The 20,362-nt window shown below is 42.9% G+C and overlaps 1 protein-coding gene across 2 annotated transcripts; it reads right to left on the bottom strand.

Moving 5' to 3' along the window:
• Positions 1 to 42: 42 nt before the first annotated feature.
• LOC140487869 (glutamyl-tRNA(Gln) amidotransferase subunit C, mitochondrial-like) lies at positions 43 to 18,189 on the bottom strand. Of its 2 annotated transcripts, XM_072587234.1 has the most exons (6): positions 17,863 to 18,189; positions 16,655 to 16,705; positions 15,902 to 16,062; positions 11,914 to 12,065; positions 8,733 to 8,836; positions 43 to 377 (listed from the first exon to the last, which is right to left on the bottom strand). In XM_072587234.1, the coding sequence occupies exons 1-5, from the start codon at positions 18,172 to 18,174 to the stop codon at positions 8,742 to 8,744; spliced, it is 771 nt and encodes a 256-aa protein (XP_072443335.1). In that variant the 5' UTR covers positions 18,175 to 18,189; the 3' UTR covers positions 43 to 377; positions 8,733 to 8,741. The 2 variants fall into 2 exon arrangements, with proteins under 2 accessions (XP_072443335.1, XP_072443336.1); XM_072587235.1 differs by lacking the exon at positions 11,914 to 12,065 and having other exon boundaries at positions 46 to 377.
• Between the last annotated feature and the right edge of the window lie 2,173 nt (positions 18,190 to 20,362).

Below are 20,362 nucleotides of genomic sequence, written 5' to 3'. Positions count from 1 at the left end.
ATATCTTTCTGTTTCAGAGGTGAGAATGCACCTTTATTTCAGTATTCAAATAAACGACAATGTTTTTCTGTTCAATTTTAAATTTAATAAATCAAAAACAACAATCCAAGTTGATAGAGAAAAAATCTACACATCACTGAATTTCACATCTTTGGTACTGCCATTTGATATGAAAAACTGCTTCAGTTGACAAATCTGGTGTGCTTGAATCTTCACCGTATGTTCAGTGTAGTCAAGTGGTCTGCAAGAAAGTGGAATTCCTCACCAAGAACGTCCATTTTGAAATTGTTAATTCCAACATTTCCTTTGTCGTAGTCACCGGTTAGAATGCTGAAGGAAGCTGTCTCTCTCTTCTTTCTTTGGCAGTGGAATATTCCCTAAAATAAAAAGACTTTTTTTAATATATTGGGCAAAATATAATCTTAAGTCAATGTAAAAAAAACAGATAATTGGGAAAATTATTTTTGTTTGGAAGTTATTACTTTCATCACCTCCAGGCACTGCGTTACAAACCATCCTTGGAAAATAGAATGACATTGCAGGTGCTTAATTAATTTTTCCTGGACCATTTCGGTTTTGCCCTGCATAGGCAGAAATCACAGGCATGAAACTTATGCAAATGGAACCCTTGGCAGCAAATATGGGCATTTGTACCATGAGAGGTTCCCTCTTGATCTTGTGTTTAGAGTGATACCTGCAAATAAACTCAACCCATTTAAAATTAGATGCTGCCATTGAGAATGCTTGACTGGTTCTGAGCCTCTGCATAAATCAAACCCACCCTTCAGCCTGACTGTCATTTTTAGTTGTTGAGATAGTTGTGGGGCACAACTGACAATTAGCTTAAGCTATACAGACCAGAATGTTGGGGTTTGATCTAATTCAGTGCCCAGTTAACTGAGCTCAAATAACAGTAAGAGACTTCCAATCAGCCTCGGTCATCCTGTGCCAGGCAAAGAGGGAACACTATTCAGGCCTACTTTGAGGACTGTATTAGGTATGTCAAGAAATCAGTGCAGTTATACTGTTGTAACGAAGAGCTTCCCCCTTTCCTGTGACGTCCGAAGATGGAAAAAATGTGTTCAATTTTAGAACCTCACATTGACAACTAACTTTATTTCCAAACCCAACTTTCATTTGCCACACTTTGAATTTCTACCAAGATAGCCATTAAATGTGATATTTCGGGTCAAAGAACAAGTTAAGTCTTATTTATCTCAAACCATAGCAAGAAGTGGGAAGCCTATATTAAAAATCACTCCGTGTAAAGAAGTTAAAAGAACTATGGTTAAAGAAAAATCGCAGGCCATGCTGATAAATGTTTGGTCTTTTGCCCATTCTATGATGGAAAAATGAATAACAATGGGTTGACATCAGCTTTCAACCTTCACTATTCACTGCAGTGACAGCATTGAGGAAAGCAGTACAACTTAACTCTTTGGTTCGGAGTTGTTTCCCATGCATAAAATCACCTCAGACAAGGGACCAGAAAACATCTCATTAGTTGTGTTTAGTATTTTGGTTTCCAAGTGCATGTCTGTTATAGTTTAAATAAACAAAACACTTGAAACCACTCAAGTTAGTGCTATCTTAAAAACACGATGATGCTGCAATTCCAGATGCTGGTACAGTGTGACTGAAATGGAAGTGTCAGATTGCTACATGAAAGTATCACTCATATTGATGAACATATCAATAAACTCCAGACTACCAACCACAACAGTAGTATTTTTAAAATTACAATGCATTTAAGCACAAAGTCAAAGAAGAAGTTAAACACCTTCAAGCACTGAAAAACACAAGGAAAGCACTAGTTTTAACATTAGCTAAACTGCATCTGTGACTGCTGGAAAGATTAAAAAGGTAATTTCAATTCTAGTCTTGACTATAATCTTCCACATAACATATAAAAATTTCGTTCCATACCCTCTACCACCTTCCCCATTAGTTCAAAGGTAAAGTTACCTGCTCAGAGTGGTCATGAAGAAAGTAACACATTACTGCCAGGCAAAAGTCATGGATTTAATGAATAAGATTCCTCTGGTATTTAAGAGTTTTGAAATTAAACTCATAACTTTAAAGACTGATCTTATTAACAAACTGCCCAACGACTAAGTGGTTTCTTTGATAGGTGCTGATCACTGCATGCAGGAATCGGATTCCCTATTTGTAATCTGGGTGTGACTCTCAAAAAACATGTATAAACTCAGCAGTAGTTGCTGATTCTGAGTGGTCACAAAAAGAATGTAAAAGTCAGGAGTTTGTTGAGCATGAGAATTTGGTGCAGAGGAGGAAGGAAGTGCAGCCTTTTAGTTCTCAACACATGCTGGTTGTGTGTAAGCTAAAAGCATGCAGTATTTACTTTCTTTTGTCCAGGTGTGAATAGAAAGGAATTCAATTAAAAGTAGTTACAAAAAATTTAGGTTGAAATATGGCAATGCTATTGTGTTTCACTAATGCAATATAACAACTTGTAATCTCAATCTCATTGTCCAATCAGATCAGCCAAGATATTATTGAATGGCACAGCAGGCTGGAGTTCCTGAAGTGCCTGCTCCTGACTGACACTTTAGTGAGACTTTACCAAGCAAGCACGCAACTAGTCTCTCATCTTGAATCCCTCAATTGCAGAGTCATTAAGCTGGACTGTGAATTACAGACTCCTCAGCATACAATGAAAAGGGAGAAATACAAGCAGTTACTATTCAACAGGTCCGATGTTGTTGCTACCTGTTACAATAAGGATAAAGACTGTGGAAGGATATCCAATCTACTAATTACAGCACATTGGAAAAGGATAGGGGAGAGGCATAATGTGGTGATTGTTGGGTAATGCAGTAATCAGACAGAAAGATATCATTCTTAGTGGGCAGAACTCAAAGATCTGGAGAGTCAGAGTCGAAAAGTGTGGCGCTGGAAAAAGCATAGCAGGTCAGGCAACATCCGAGGAGCAAGAGTGTCGACATTTCGGGCATAAACCTTTCATTCAGAAATCTGCATGGTAAGTCATCGGTCTAGTTCCACATCAGGGATATCTCAAACCAGATTGAAAAGGATATTGAAGGAGGAGGATCCATGAGCTATCTTATAACGAATTTAGAGAAAAGTAGATTATAGGTACTTTTGGAAAGAGCTAATGAACTAAAGATCATGACCTCAAGGTTCATAACTGAGCTATGAGCAAACTGGCAGGGGGAGAAACAGATCAGGGAGGTGAATATGTAGCCAAGTGATTGGAAGTGAGAGATTTCATTTTAAGTACTGGGTTAGCAAGAAATTACTGGGCTAGGCTAATAATTCCTGATGGACAGGAAAAATAAAGTGGTCACAAGGATGAAGTTTTCATAAATAAATCGGATAAACTGCAGTCACACATTTGGAGGATTTGACGTTGGTGGTGTTTATTAAGGATGAAATCATCTCAATGATGAGAGGTGACAATGAAAGGTCAGTAGACATTGGAGACTTTATGGCTAGAACAAAGAATTACAAATGAATAAAGACTGTCGTGAGAATTGTCTGGCAGTTCCTATAGCAGATATGAAGCAGTAGGTTGTGTAAATACAGAGATTAGGCAGTTGTAGGATCAGTGTTTTTAGTAAGATATTTTGACTTTTATATAAATTTCATAAGATGTCAGAAAGGTGAATTTTATGAGTGTACCTGAGCTAATTTAACAATATGTCCAGGAGCCAACAAGAGATGATATTAGAAATGGTAATGTATAATGATTTAATTAACAGTCTAACTGTACAGGAACACATTTATCTAATGGCAATTATAATGTAGTTGAATAAACGGGTTATTTTGCAAAGGAGAAATGCAAAACAATTACCAACAATTCTAGATTAAGAGAAGGCTGATTTCAAAAGGATGAGAAACAGAGCGATCACAGTAAACTGGACAAATGTACCAATGGGTATCTATCAATGATGACAGAAGATCAGCAAGAGGAGTCCATGTTGAGGGATACATGGAAGCTTAGAGCTGGTGCACAATAGAGAAAGGTTACTGTGTAAGGCCTTCCAGCCATAATACACCAAGGAATTGGAAACTCTATTGAACCCCGTGAGCTATATGCCTGACAAGTATATAAATTATAAACATCAAAAATATTGGAATTGTATTGCAGCACCTCAGAGTTGAATATGCTGTAAGTAGCAAAGTTAAAGCCTATTGCTCCTTCTGAATTTTCAATTTGAAATGTTTAGTCCTTGGACTGTATCCTGATGTGAAATGTATATTGCAAATTTTAAAAGTATTAAAATGATATTGAGGCACCTCAAAGTGTAACATGCTGAATGTAGACAAGATGAATTCTATCGCACTGTATAATTTTCAAAATGTTTCATCATGTGCTTTTTCAAATTGTATGAATAAAGTATATTTTTGTGATACAGGACCAGTTCTATACCCCTAAGGAATAAGACATTGATTCATCAGAAGAGACAACCGTGGACCATTAAAGATGTAAAGGACAACATAAAACATATAAGAAAGCAAATAAAAATGCAGAAAAAAAAACACTAATCCTGGTGAATAGGAAGTAGACAAAGTGCATCACTAGTGACAAAACAGAATAGGGAGCTAGAAAAGGAGCTCTGAGGGATAGCAAAATGGACACTTTAGAAAGAAGGAGTGATCAGGTGGAAAGTACGCCTCTTTAAACCAGGTAACAGTGCCATTATCAATGGAAATTAGGACATGACACACATGCTGAATAATCATTTTGTATGTGAGTTAAATTAGAAGAGGAGGTTAACATGCTAGACATGTCAAATAAATTAATTAATACTGAATCAGGGTCAGAGACCCACCTAAATGATGAAGCAAAGTAAGAGTGACCTTAGGATGGAGGAATGGTCATTGATGGTATAGTTGGGGATGTCCGAGCCTAGGAGAGATTCCTGAGGAACAGAGGGCTTTTGTGGCACAGTAATAGCGTTTCTATGTAATTGCATAGGCCCAGGTTCAAATCCCACCTACTGCAGATGTGTGTCACAACATCTCTGAATAGGTTGTCTGAAAATATCAACCACACAGATCATGGAAGAGGCCTGATTTCAATCCATTTATAAAATTGGTACATTGACAATTGCTAACGCTGGGATAGGAGCTTTCTAAAAACCCAAAATCTTGTGATATTGTGGTAATGTCCATATCTCTGAGCCAGAAGGCTTTGGTTCAAGTCCCACATACTCCTGCAGAGACATCTGGCACTGAGATGGCTGGCCTCCAAACATCTTTCTTTGTGTCAGGCATGACTCCAGCCAGTGGAGAGATTTCCATTGACTCCAGTTTTACTAGAGCTCCTTAATGCCACAATTGGTCCATGCTGCCTTGATGTCAAGAGAGATCATCGTCACTTCTCTGGAGTTCAGCCTTTTCTTCAATGTTTGAACAAAGGTTGCAATGGGATCAGGAGCTGAGTGGCCCTGGCGGAGCCCAAACTGAGCTGGTTATTGCTGAGCGAGTGCTGTCTGATTGCACTGCCAACAGTCCCTTCCATCCCTTTAATGATAACGAACGGGGGGGGGGGGGGGGGGGGGGGGGGAAGAGGAATCTGGCCAATTGGATTTTTCCAGCTTTTTGTAGATTTGAGATACCTAGATAATCTTCCACATTGTTGGGAAAATGCCAGGACTGTATCTGGAACAACTTGACTAGGGATATGGCTAATTTGGGCACACAGCTCATCAGTACTATTGTCAGGTAGTTGTCAGAGTCTCTGTAATATCCAGAGCCTTCAGTGGTTTCTTGGTACCCGTAAAGTGAAGCAATTTGGCTGAAGACTGGCATGTGATCCTGAGGACCAACAGGAAGAGGTCAAGATGAATCATCTACTCGGCACTTCTGGCTGAAAGTTAAAGTTTATAAGACATGGGAGAAGGAGTTGGCCATGGAGGCTGCCCTTCAGTGAGATCATGACTTTTCAGATAACCCTTAATTTCCCTGTCTTTTCACCATAACCTGTAACTCCCTCACTGATTAAGAATCTCTATATCTCAGTCCTGAATACAGCACCCCCCCCCCCCCCCCCCCCCATAGTAAAGAATTTCACTGATGCACCATTCTCAGAAGAATTTCCTCCTCATCTCTGTCTTAAATGGGTGGCTACTTATTCTGGTCCTAAATGCTCCCAAAAGCAGGAACAAGAAACATTCCCAGATTCAAGAGTTAAACTATGAAGAGAGATTCCACAAACCAAGAGTGTGTGCTCACTGGGACTGTTAAGGTTGAAGAGTGAGTTGATTAACATTTTCAAGATATCAAAGGGAATGGATAGTATAAACAGACAGAAACTATTTCTATTGATTGAGCTGAGGTCCTTAAGGCATAGCTGAAAAAGTACGAACTGAACTATTCAAGACAGAGATGAGGAAATAATTCTATACACAAAGCACTATAAAGTTCAAAACTCTCTTCTATAACTGATACTAGACCAGTTATTCGTTTTGCAACTGAAACTGATTTTCTTAATGAAAGATATTAAAGGAGTGTAGGGCAAAGGTGCAGGGAGTTGGGGTCAGTTCAACCACAATTTCACTAGAGAAACAACTTCACAATCGGTTAAATGGCTATTTCTGCTAATCAGTTTCAATCACTCAGTTACAATGAGTTGCAGCTACAGCATACAGGCTTAGGGGAAAGAAACAACATCATGACTCCCACGCTCAACTGTCACATAAAACACCTTATGGTAGGTGTTATCCTGGTTTATGGACTATGTCAAGTCAGCATGACCTACCTGACACTATACTCACTTGGCTCTCTATTTCTTCCCAGTTTCCGACATGTTTGGTATCATGGCTCACGTTATCAACACACTGTGCATGCTGGCCACCATTTCAATTTGATTCCTTTGCCAAGTGTCAGTCTGTGGGGTGGACTTTCTGGGGACAGGCAATCTCATGCAAATTCCCACTCCAGCCCTTTTTTTTATATAAAAGAAGGGAGTTTTGCTTTTCTGAGAGGATAATGTGCTCAGGACCGACCTAACAAAGATAGAGACTATGACAGTTCTTTCTTGTGACAGAACTGCTGGGAGGGTGGAGTGCCAGATGGGTGGAGAGGTAGGTGCCAGGTGGGTAGGGTGCCAACTGGCGAAGGGACAGACAGCCAGGTGGATATAGTGTCAGGTAAGTAGGGTGCCAACTGGGAGGGGTAGAGAGTCAGGTGGGAAGTGGGGCAGGTGAGTGTTTGCAAAAGATCAGGGTAGGCTGGAGAAATCAGGTCGGATGGAAATCCAGATTGGGGTGGGGGGTGGGGATCGTGTCCAGTCCAGTGGGGGAGGGAAAGGATGATAGGGTCCGATGGTGGGTGGTGCAAGTCAGATCTGAAAGCAGTGGCATTGGTTAGGTCTGGTCCCTTGCTGGGATGATGGAACTCAGGGTGAGGGTATCAGGTCCACTGACCGGGCAGGGTTCAGATCTTAATGGAGATGGAGGGAAGGTGTTGGATACAAGGGCTAGGGTGTGTCAGGTGTCAGGGGGTAGGGGAAGGTGTGCTTCCAGGTCCTGGGGAGAGAGGGGTGTCATGTTGTTGTGGGGAGTGCTTATGTCAGTCCCTGGGATGTGTGTTAGGGTCAGGATCTGGGCTGTGTAACTGTTCATGACAGTGGAGTAGTTTGGGGTGTGTGAGCTAACTATGGGGTCAGTACTTAGGAGTTTGACTAGGTATCTAATTTCTAACTTTTCCAGAATAATTATTTTACTTAATTTCATTGGAACCATCCAGAGTCTCGGATTTTTACGGAGGACTTTCAGCAGTTGCCAAGAATGGAGGAACTGCCCAGAGGAACAGTCAGTTTCAGAGTGTGTACAATGGGGATTCTGCAGGGTCCGCATTCACACCTCCCACTTACACTGGAGTAAAGACTGTCTGGCCAGTGGGAAATCTATGCCAGTCTTCTTATCATGTGTTTCTGTTTTTAGACAAAGCTGTCCTTTATTCTGCCGTCGACTTTCTCAGGACCAAAGCTGTCTTCTACTACTCTTCGTTTTTTTTTTTGGCACAATATCACCGTTATTTAATCTCTTTTGCCTCTAAAATATCCCTGACCTTTTGTTCTGGCTGATGCTCCCTCATTTATCAACATCACAAACCCATCTCATTTCAACCTCTCTTCAGTTCCTAAGAAGTCATAATTAATCCAAATGTTGACTCTCTTCCCCCGCAGATGCTGCCAGACCTGCTGAGTTTTTCCAACACCTGCTGTGTTTACAACAGTAGGTGCTTGACCAATAATCTCAAAGAGGCATTTGAAAAACTAAATGACTAATGAGAAAGATAGTCAATAAACGAGAATGAATGTCAGGCAGCTGACCTACAACAAAAACAGAGATTGCTGGAGAAACCTGGCAGGTCTAGCAGCATCTGTTGTGGAAAGAAAGCGCAGTTAACATTTCAGAGTCTGGTAACTCTTTATCAGAACTGCTGGCAGCTCGAAAAAGAGGTATTTACGCTGAAGAGGAAATTGGGGGAGGGGAGTAGATAGGTGGAGATGGAACCCAGAGAGAGAGAAAGAAAAAGAGAGACATGTGAATGGGGTAGGTAAGCAAGGAATAGCAGGTCAGGACAGAAAAAACGCTGACTTCAGTGATAATGAGGGCTTTGTATTAGAGCCAGTTTGCAATGTCAATTATAGTTCTGACACCTTCTGGCCAAACCTGGAGAGAATACCACCTGATGAGTTTGAAAGCACCAAAGATGGTAAAGCTGATTGAACTTGCCTGGAGGTGCTATAAAGTATTCCTCGACAACTTGCTTCGCATTGCTGAGGATTGCCTCTGCACAGTAACCTTCCGTGACTGTGTCCTCACGCAAGTACAACGGCCTGTGTGATAAAATAGAAATGTTTTGAGAACTGAATTGAAAGGTACTATACTAGCAGTCTATAGATCTCTCAGATCAGTGATAAGACAACTTCACAAGAACATAAGAACAGGAACAGATTATAGTAAATCCCCAACTGACTTGCATGCAAAACAATGTTGGTAAGTTAATAGAGCCTATAATTTCACTGAGCGTTCCAATATTTGTTTTAACATCATATCCTGGGTTCTCCATTTGGCACCATTTTGGAGGTGCTTCTCCCATCCTCTCACCCACTGATTTGCAGCATCTGCCTGTGCCCAACACTCTGGCATCTCCCCTCCCTAACCAACCCTGTCGATGAACCTCCTGTATCCTGACTGTTGCCATTTATGTCTCCTGAATGTGCATTCTTGCCAAGGGCATGGAAAATATAGAATATAGAATGTAGGGAAACAGATGGTGACACCTTGAAAAATGTCCATATTACAGAAGAGGAAGTGCTGGATGTCTTGAAATGCATAAAGGTAGATAAATCCCCAGGACCCGATCAGGTGTACCTGAGAACTCTGTGGGAAACTAGAGAAGTGATTGCTGGGCCTCTTGCTGAGATATTTGTATCATCGATAGTCACAGGTGAGGTGCCACTGTTTACGAAAGGTGGTAAGGAAAAGCCAGGGAACTATAGACCGGTGAGCCTGATGTTGGTGAGGGCAAGTTGTTGGAGGGAATCCTGAGGGACAAGATATACATTATTTGGAAATGCAATGACTGATTAGGGATAGTCAACATGGCTTTGTGCGTGGGAAATCATGTCTCACAAACTTGACTGAGTTTTCTGAAGAAGAGGATTGATGAGGGCAGAGCAGTAGATGTGATCTATTTGGACTTAAGTAAGGTGTTTGACAAGGTTCCCCATGGGAGACTGGTTAGCAAGGTTAGATCTCATGGAACACAGGGAGAACTAGCCATTTGGATACAGAACTGGCTCAAAGGTAGAAGACAGAGGGTGTTGGTGGAGGGTTGTTTTTCAGACTGGAGGCCTGTGACCAGTGGAGTGCCACAAGGATCGCTGCTGGGTCCTCTACTTTTCGTCATTTATATCAATGATTTGGATGTGAACATAGGAGGTACAGTTAGTAAGTTTGCAGATGACACCAAAATTGGAGATGTAGTGGACAGCGAAGGAGGTCACTATAATTTACAACAGGATCTTGATCAGATGGGCCAATGGGCTGAGGAGTGGCAGATGGAGTTTAATTTAAATAAATGCGAGGTGTGAATTTTGGAAAAGTAAATCAAAACAGCACTTATACAGTTAATGGTAAGGTCCTAGAGAGTGTTGGTGAACAAAGAGACCTTGGAATGTAGGTTCATAGCTCCTTGAAATTAGACAGGTAGATAGGATAGTGAAGAAGGCATTTGGTATGTTTTCCTTTATTGGTCAAAGTATTGAGTTGGGATGTCATGTTGCAGCTGTACAGGACATTGGTTAGGCCACGTTTGGAATATTGCGTGCAATTCTGGTCTCCTTCCTATTGGAAGGATGTTGTGAAATTGATAGGGTTCAGAAAAGATTTACAAGGATGTTACCAGGGTTGGAGGGTTTGAGCTATAGGGAGAGGTTGAATAGGCTGGGGCTTTTCTCCCCAGAGTTTCAGAGGCTAAGGGGTGACCTTATAGAGATTTATAAAATCATGAGGAGCATGGATAAGATAAATAGACAAAGTCTTTTCCCTGGGGTGGGGGAGTCCAGAACTAAAGGGTCAGGGTGAGAGGGGAAAGTCATAAAGGAGACCTAAGGGGCAACTTTTTCACGCAGAGGGTGGTACGTGTATGGAATGAGCTGCCAGAGGAAGTAGTGGAGGCTGGGACAATTACAACATTTAAGAGACATATAGATGGGTATATGAATAGGAAGGGTTTAAGAGGGATATAGGTCAAATGCTGGCAAGTGGGACTAGATTAGGTTCGGCTATCTGGTCGGTGTGGATGAGTTGGACTGAAGGGTCCGTTTCAGTGATGCACATCTCTATGACACTATGCAGGTCCAATTTCAGAGCTTCAGGGATTGTGAAAGTGCAAATTCCAGTGGTGCAGAAATGCCAAACTGGGACCTCTTTAATCCATGTGTTTAGTTGAGCTTCTGCCTCTCACCAGCACTCGTGTCCACAGTCCTTGTTGACTGGGGAGGTTCTGGACTCGAAGTGACAATGTGAGTGTCTAGGTGGGATGCTCTTTGGAAGGGTCAGTGTGGACTCAATGGGCCGAAAGGTCTGCTTCCACACTGTAGGGGGCTCTACGATTCTACTTTCTTTCAGTAAAGTGAAACAAATGTGAACGTCATGGGTTTTGATCATCTGCCTATTTCCCGTTCCCTTCTGCTCTATGTTTGCAGCTTCCACTGGCACCCTGTTCTCAGGCCTTTAAGCTGTCCCCTCATCGCCCACATGGACACTCCCTTTTCTATCTCAAACATTCCCAACTGTGGGAAATAAAAGCCAAATCCTGAGAGATGCTAGGAATCTGAAATAAAAACAGAAAAGGATTAAATTCCCAGCGGGTTTGATAGCATCTGCAAAGGGAGAAACGTTTCAAGTCATTGACCTGCTTAACATTTACAGGATTTTACTTCTTAAAATTCTACATGCCATTGGTTGATTGTCTGCATTACCCACTGGTTCAGGGACGTAAAATACAAGCAATCTGCCCAAATTAAATGCAACAAAGAAAAATCTTTGGGATTAAGAATCTTCATATCTACAGTCCTGGGTGCACAATGCATACAAACGTTCTCATAGTCAGCAGACAGGATCTCTCCCACAGAAAATACTCTCTCCAATTTAGTCTTAATTGTCCAAAAGTTTTCTGAGAGATAGTGTGCCTGGAATGAATGAGAGAGCACCTCTGCTGCTGAACTCACTCATAAATAGTACAAGGTACCTTGTACTGCCCTGCACTCTTTGACAGACAAAGATTGCTCTGATGGGATGTATTTCCCGATACTCAATAAGCTATTAGTCAAGTTATTGGGGTGGCACAGTGGCTCAGTGGTTAGCACTGCTGCCTTACAGCACAGGAACTTGGGTTTGATCTTACCTTCGGGTGTCTGTCTGTGTGGAGTTTGCACATTCTCTCCGTGTCTGCATGGGTTTCCTCTTGGTGCTCTGGTCTCCTCCCACAGGGCAAAGATGTGCAGATTAGGTGGACTGGCCATGTTAAATTGCCCGTAGTATTCAGGGATGTGCAGGCTAGGTGGATTAACCATGGGAAATGCAGAGTTACAGGCATAGGGTGGGGTTGTGTGTCAAGGTGGGATGCTCTTTGGAGAGTCAGTGTGGACTCAATGGGCCAAATGGCCTGCTTCCATACTGCAGGGACTCTACGATTCTGTATTCTTTCAGTAAAGTGAAACAAAAGTGAACATCATGGGTTTTCTGATTACACGTTTCTGGCATCTCTTTCAAAACACTCTGGACATCTCTGTCTCTCACTCACTCTCTCACATATCTCTCTCTCTCTCTCTTTCTCACATACACACAAAGTAAGATACACTTCAGTCAAAAAAACCGGACTTCAGTTTAAAATATAGACAGATTCAAAGCAGGACCTCACACCAAAACTGAATTGTCTAACCTGAGATGTCACCTCTTGTACATTGATAAAAGCTTTAGTTATCTACAGACAAAGACTTGAAGGGAGTCTAGATTTTGTATTTTAATCAGCAGTCTACCTTCTAACTTATTAAAAGACTCAATAAGGGCAGTTGTTTTAAAGTTGTTAGCTTTTAGCTTATAAATACCGTGTCTTATATCTCTCTATCATACAATGCCTAAGGAAGGAGCTAAGCTCCAAAAACTTGCGCTTTCAATAAACCTGCTGGACTATAATCTGGTGTCATTTGACTTTTGACCCTTGTCCACCCCAGTTCAACTCTGGCATCTCCACATCTTTGGAACATCATTGATAATCCTATTTTCGCGAACCTGTTTCTTTCTGTCTAATTCATGTTGTCAGAGCAAAAATGCAAATGCATCCCACAATTTGGGGATTCTGTAATACAATCGTGGGCATAACCTCTGCCTATGTGCCCCCAATTTCATGAGGAAATAGATCTGAAACAGCACACTACCTGTACAGGGACCGTGAAATATTGCACCATCAAGCTATCTACATTAGTAACACCTTTCACAAAAACACAAAGAGTTATGAAGTAGTAAGTTCAAAGAGTGAAACAGCAGGAAAGTACAGGACAATAAAAGATCACCGATATCTGTGGTGCTATAACCGTGACCTCTTGAGCATTGCTTGTTTTAACTGGTCCATCATTTGTGGCTGTGCCCCTAGCAGCTAAAGTCCTAATCTCTGGAATTTTGTCCACTCTCTCTATTCTCCTTAAGACCTACCACTTAGAATTATAGAATCCGTAGAAACAGGCCCTTCGGCCCAATAGATCCTCTGAAGAGTGACCCACCCAGACCCTTTCCCCTACCCTATTATCCTATATTCACCCCTGACAAATGTACCTAACCCTTGGCCAAGATTTTGATCAACTGCTGTGATATCAGCTTTTGCGATTCAGTGTCAACTTGAGTTAACAGCATCAACAGAGATTGACTGCTTAGTGGCATGGCGTAAAAATAACAATCTCTCCGCGGACGTTAGCATGACGAGTACAAAGCATGGCCTTGTCTGCATCAATGGAGCTGGGGTGGAGATGGTTGTCAGCATCAGGTTCCTGGGAGTGATGAGCAGCAACAATCTGTCCTGGTCCACCCACATCGATGCAATGATCAAGAAAGCACAACAATGCCTCTACTCAAAGTTTGTGAGAAGATTTGTAGCTCGGGTGCTCGTTGTTGTGGTTCTGTTCGCCGAGCTGGGAATTTGTGTTGCAGACGTTTCGTCCCCTGTCTAGGTGACATCCTCAGTGCTTGGAAGCCTCCTGTGAAGCACTTCTGTGATCTTTCATCTGGCATTTGTAGTGGTTTGAGTCTGCCGCTTCCGGTTGTCAGTTCCAGCTGTCCGCTGCAGTGGCCGGTATATTGAGTCAGAATAATATGCTATTACAGGACAAGCCAAACAGAGAACAGCCAGGGAATTCCTAGAGGCATGGCACTCATCCACAGATTCAATCAATAAGCACATCGACCTGGACCAATATACCGACCACTGCAGCGGACAGCTGGAACTGACAACAGGAAGCGGCAGATTCAGACCACTACAAATGCCGGAGAAAGATCACAGAAGCGCTTCACAGGAGGCTCCCAGGCACTGAGGATGTCACCTAGACAGGGGACGAAACGTCTGCAACACAAATTCCCAGCTCGGCAAACAGAACCACAACAATGCCTCTACTTCTTCAGGAAGCTAAGAAACTTCATCATGTCTACAAGGACTCTTACCAATTTTTTACAGGATGCACCACAGAAAGCATCCCTACCTGGATTTATCACAGCTCGATATGACAACTGCTCTTCCCAAGGCCACAAGAAACCACAGAGAATCGTGAACACAGCCCAGGCCCTCACGTAAACCAGCCTTCCATTCACTGAACCCAACTTAAATTCCCACTGCCTCAGGATTTGATTTGATTTATTGTAGTTACATGTATCTAAGTACAGTGAAAAGCTTTGTTTTGCGAGCAGCACAGGCAGATCATAGCAAACAAAGACACAAAGATCATTGGGAAAGCAACCAACATAATCAAAGAACCCTCCCACACAAGTTATACTCTCTTCCATCTTCCTCTGTCAAGCAGCAGATATGAAACATATATGAATAGATTCAAGATCCACTTTTTCCCTGCTGTTATTAGACTTCTGAATGGACCTCTCAAATTATAAATTTAACATTGATCTCGTTCCCTTTGCATCTTCTCTGTAGCCTTCTCATTGTATTCCTCACTCTTTTGTATTACCTGAATGCATTTTGTATGATCTGCTTGTACTGTATGCAAAACAAAACTTTTCACTGTACCTAGGTACAAGTGACAATTATAAATCAAACCAAACTTTAATGTATAGATTCGCCTGTCAAACACCTTGATCAATTTTGTGAGGTTAAAGGTGCTATATACAAGTACAAATTGTTGTTATTCAGTTAGTATCACTACAATAGATTATCTGGTCACTAATTTCTACGCCAACAAACACTTTCATGTACATAGCACTTTTAACATAGCAAAACATCCCAACTGCTTCACAGGACCAAAATTACTAATGGATAGGTGACCAACATAAATAAGTTTGAAGGACTGTTTTAAAAGGAGGAAATTTCAGAATTTACATCTGCTGCACTTTATAAATTTATCAACATAAAATATTTCACTCGGATGTACAACTGTTTTTTTAATGCATTTCTGGGAGGTGCGTGTCACTAGTTAGGTCACCAATTATTGTCCATACCTAATTGCTCAGAGAACAATTAAGAGTCAATCACATTGCCATGGGTCACATGTCGGCCAGACCCAATAAGAAAGACTTATTTCCTTCCTTAAAAAGGACATTAATAACCTGGGTAGCAAGATGGCTCAGTGGTTAGCACTGATGCCTCACAGCACCAGGGACCTGGGTTTATTTCCAGCCTCAGGTGACTGTCTGTATGGAGTTTGCACATTCTCCCCGTGTCTGCATGGGTTTCCTTCAGGTGCTCCAGTTTCCTCCTGCAATCCAAAGATGTGCAAATGGCAATGCTAAATTGCCTGTAGTGGTCAGGGATGTGTAGGTTAGGTGCATTAGTCTGGGGTAAATGTAGAGTAATAGGGGAATGGGCCTGGGTGGGATACTCTTCGGAGGGGGTTGATGTGAACTTGCTGGGCCGAGGTTTTCCACACTGTAGCGATTCTATCAGGTGGGTTTTGTTTTTACAACAATCAAACAGTTGCCATTACTGATCAATTTACCATCTGCCATGGTGGGATTCAAACTCAGGTCCTCAACACATTAAGCCTGGAGTTCTGAGTGACCTGTGCAGTGACACTACAACTACACCATCACCTCCCCTAATAATCTAACTCCTTTGGTCTCTTTTGCTCTCCTTAATTTACCAAGTAATTTACCATCAGGTAAGACAGAGATTCCATTACCTGTCCTCCAGCACTGAATCCATGGGCTCCACTCCCTCAGTGTCAACAGCATGCAGCTGGTTGGCAAACTGTATGGCATCTGCCAGTCTTTCTATACCCTCCTGATTCCGAAAATCAACGAGTGCCAATCGTTCAAGATGGTCAATCATCTCCATGGTAACCTGGAGTTTGTTGGCATGAAAACATATGGGTCACATTAAATCATTATAAGTCTCTGCCCAGCACTGCACTGTGCAACCACTGTGCCAGAGAACCAGGGTCTATCACTGGCCTGTGTTAAGTTGAAGCAGTGCAGGTACTGTGTCCCTGAACTATAGCATAGGAAACAATTAAGCTTTTCTATCTCTTCAATAAATGATCCAGCACACAGAAACTGCAACTGTATGCACCAACTTTTATATTTTCTCACTTTCTCACCTGAAAGCACCAGTTCCCTAACCATTTCTACAGTCAACAGGCTCCTCTGTCCATTCACACCCAAGCAGCCTTCTGGGTAAAGTCTCAATCGTTTATTTAAGGTGCCTAGATTTAAAAGCTCAGTTCAAGTCTGCTCACACTTGCAATGCAATCAAGGGATTGCTGGAGAGTTAAGGAACCCATGGATCCTTTTTTCCCACCCAGGGACAATGAGCAATCCTACCACTGCACAGAGCAGGGTCAAACACAGGGCCTCCCAGGTCTAGATGGTTCTCAGTTAGAGGTTTAATTACCAACAAGTACAGTTTTCGGCTGTTTCCCGAAATGCTTCCTTACCTCTGGAAACTCACGGACCTCTACAGGCTGCCAGGATGGACTCTGAGGCACCTAAAAAGATCAAGAATGGAAATCTAACTCAGAGCACTTTGGTTCCAATGATAGTTAAATGGTTATCAAATGCCTAACCTCAGGAATGATGACTGACCAGTTGAAGAAGAGGGCAGAGGTGCCTGTACCCTCAAAACTGACAAGGAAATTAGAGTGGAGTTTTAATGGAGTCATTATATGTGACCTACAGATCAGGTAGAATGTGACCCAATAATGTTGCAGAGATATAGGGTCAATGGGCTGGTGAATAAAACAGTGCAGCATCGCAATAGTGATGGTGAGACTTTATGGGATGTTGAAGAAGGAGAGATCACTGATTGATTGCTCATCTGGATTAAGGGGGTGATCCGGATTAAAGAGGTGATCCAGGTTCAGGGGGGATCCAGGTTCAGGGATGATCCGGATTAAGAGAGGGATCCGGATTCGGGGGGGGGGGGGGGTGATCCGGGTTCAGGGGGGATCCGGATTAAAGGGGTGATCCGGATTAAGGGGGTGATCCGGGTTCAGTGGGTATCCGGATGGGGGGGGGGTGATCCGGGTTCAGGGGGGAATCCAGGTTCAGGGATGATCCGGATTAAGAGAGGGATCCGGATTCGGGGGGGGGGGGGGGGGGGGGGGGTGATCCGGGTTCAGGGGGGATCCGGATTAAAGGGGTGATCCGGATTAAGGGGTGATCCGGGTTCAGTGGGTATCCGGATTAAAGGGGTGATCTGAATTAAGGGGGTGATCTGGATTCGGGGGGGTATCCGGATTAAAGGGGTGATCCGGATTAAGGGGGTGATCCGGGTTCAGTGGGTATCCGGATTGGGGGGGGGGGGGGGGGGGTGATCCAGGTTCAGGGGGGATCCAGGTTCAGGGATGATCCGGATTCGGGGGGATATCCGGATTAAAGGGGTGATCCGGATTAAGGGGGTGATCCGGGTTCAGTGGGTATCCGGATTGGGGAGGGGGGGGGGTGATCCGGGTTCAGGGGGGATCCGGATTCGGGGGGGTATCCGGATTGGGGGGGGGGGTGATCCGGGTTCAGTGGGTATCCGGGTGGGGGGGTGAGGGGGGGGGTGATCCGGGTTCAGGGGGTAAACGGGTTCGGCTCTCTCCAGCCCCGGGGGTGACTGGCGGCTGGAGGCGGTCGCCCGGAGCTCCATCCCCGGCCTTACCTTAGTCCGGCCCGGGGCTGGGCCCGCTTCCTCAGGCCTCCCGCTGCTGGGCCCGGGCGGCCTCCCACAAACGGCCGTCCGAGTATTCCGCGGCCTCGGGCTCGGCCTCGGCCTCGGCCTCGGCCTCAGCCGCCGGGGCAGCGGCACCGAGAGAGCGGCTCTCCTGGTGAAGCTCCACATTGTCCCGGGGCCGAGGGGAATGAGGCAGGAGCCGGGCTCCAGAGGCTGTGACCTCGGAGACAGTGAGCAGGAAGGGCCCTGGATCCGGACTGGAGTAATAACACTCATCAATAATCTGATCCAATCTATCATCCTAATAAATAATCTATAATCATATATATATATATATAATTACATATAATTTTATATATATAATTAATCTATAATCTGAATTAATAATCCGAATTAAATCTGTATTCTGAATCAATCATCTATCATCCAAATTGATAATCTATAATCCTAATCAATAACCAATCGTCCAAATCAATAATCTATAATCCTAATCAATAATCTATCATCCGAATTAAAAATCAGCATTCCAAATCACTTTAAATACATCTTCTGCTCCTGCTCCCACAGCATTATATCTGGTGTCACCCAAGGGTGTAAATTTAGCAATATCCTTTTTTATTGTCTACATACTGCTCTTCAATGACAAAAACTGATATCACAGCATTTGTTTTCACATGGTCCCCGATACCATACAGCTGTACCTCACTAAGACATCTCACAACTCTTTCATTATCACTAAATTATCAGATTACTAATCTAAAATCCAGAACTGAATGTGTACATTCGGATTAAATGTTGGGAAGATCAAATTATTGTCTTCAGTCCCCACTCTCAACTCCATTCTCTGCCTACTAGTTCCATCCAATACCCATGCAACAGTCTGAGTTTAAATCAATCTGTTCACAGCCTTGGTATCGTATCTGACCATGATCAACCATATAGCCTCACTAGAACCAAGTCCACCTGTTTCCATCTTCATAGCATTGCCAAATATTGTCTGTGTCCCAGCTAATGAGCTGCTGAAAGCCTCAAGCATGTCTTTGTTACCTCTACATTCAACTATTTCAAAGTAGCTGGTCTCCTACATTCTACCTTCCATAAACTTGAGGTCATCCAACTCTGCTGCCTATGTCCTAACTTGAAACATATCATTCCTGTATCACCTCTGCGCTTGCTGAGCGATATTGGCCTCCAGAAAACAATGTCTTGATTTTAACGTACAAATCTTCATTTCGAAATCTTTCCATGGCCTACTCCTTCACTAACTCTGTAATCTCATCCAGACCCATCCGCTCTGAGATATCTTGGCTCATCTAATCGGACTTCTTCAGGTTCCTTAATTCTAATCACTTCACCATTGCTGGTAATGCCTTCAGTTACCTAGGTAATCTTGAAAAATCTCAAGTAACCAACCCTCTCTTAAACTTTTATATTCAACTTCCTTCCTTTAAAATACACTTTAAAACCTATCTCCTTTTTTGGTCAACTAACCTCATATTTCTTCATTAAGCTCAGTATCATATTTTGTTACATAATACTTCTGTGATATTAGGATATTTTATTATGCTTGTTATGTTACGCTATGTAACTAAAGTTGCTCATTCCATTGAAGATTATCAAAGAGAATTAGAATGAAAGCCTAAAAGACACAATGATAATTCAAGCAAGGCAATAACATAAACAATGAGGGGTCAATCCATTTTTCACGTTATTAATGCTCACTTTGATAAGTATTACTTTTCACTTTATTCATTCCTTGCAATGCTTTTGTACAGCTAAGTAACTTGTTCGCAAGGTGGACCACTCCTGAATCAAGAAAATTGGTGAGACTGGAGCTATCTGCAGGCCAGGCTGGGCCGGTTACATTCTGCAAAGGACATTAGCAAAGCACATAGAAAAAAGTAGAATCCTTTCAGTGTTGAAGCATTCAGCCCATCAAATCTACATGACCCCTCAGATGAGCATCACACCCTATCCTTGTAACTCTGTGTTTCCCATGGTTAATCTGCTTAGCCTGCACATCCCTGGACAATTTAGCATAGCCAATCCACCTAACCAGCACATCTTTGGATGGTGGGAGGAAACTGGAGCATCCAGAGGAAACCCACACAGACACATGGAGAATGTGCAAACTCCACACAGACAGTTGCCCGAGGGTGGAATGGCACCTGGGTCCCTGGCACTGTGAGACAGCTGTACCAAACACTGAGCCACCATGTCGCCCGGTATGCCATGATAGAGAATTGTCTTTATAATCAAGCCATTGTGCAAAATGTTGGCCACTGGTGTGTTTGCGTCACTTAGAGTCATAGAGTCCGGACATGTACAGCATGGAAACAGACCCTTCAGTCCAAGTTATCCATGCCGACCAGATATTCCAATGCAATCTAGTTCCATCTGCCAGCACCCAGCCCAAACCCTTCCTGTTCATATACCCATCCAGATGTCTTTTAAATGTTGCAATTGTACCAGCCTCCAGCACTTCCTC

Source organism: Chiloscyllium punctatum, chromosome 17 (assembly GCF_047496795.1).
Source record: "Chiloscyllium punctatum isolate Juve2018m chromosome 17, sChiPun1.3, whole genome shotgun sequence".
Classification (NCBI taxonomy): domain Eukaryota; kingdom Metazoa; phylum Chordata; class Chondrichthyes; order Orectolobiformes; family Hemiscylliidae; genus Chiloscyllium; species Chiloscyllium punctatum.
The sequence above is the reverse complement of the archived record's forward strand: the minus strand, read 5'-3'. Positions and strand labels throughout refer to the sequence as shown.

Excerpts from the sequence above, each read along its gene's own strand:
- LOC140487869 (XM_072587234.1), bottom strand. The coding sequence starts at position 18,174 with ATGATAGATTGGATCAGATTATTGATGAGTGTTATTACTCCAGTCCGG. Across the intron at positions 12,066-15,901 it reads GATTCAGTGCTGGAGGACAG|CCTGCACATCCCTGAATACT; the intron begins GTAATGGAATCT and ends TAATCCACCTAG. Across the intron at positions 8,837-11,913 it reads ACACAGACAGACACCCGAAG|GCCGTTGTACTTGCGTGAGG; the intron begins GTAAGATCAAAC and ends TTTATCACACAG.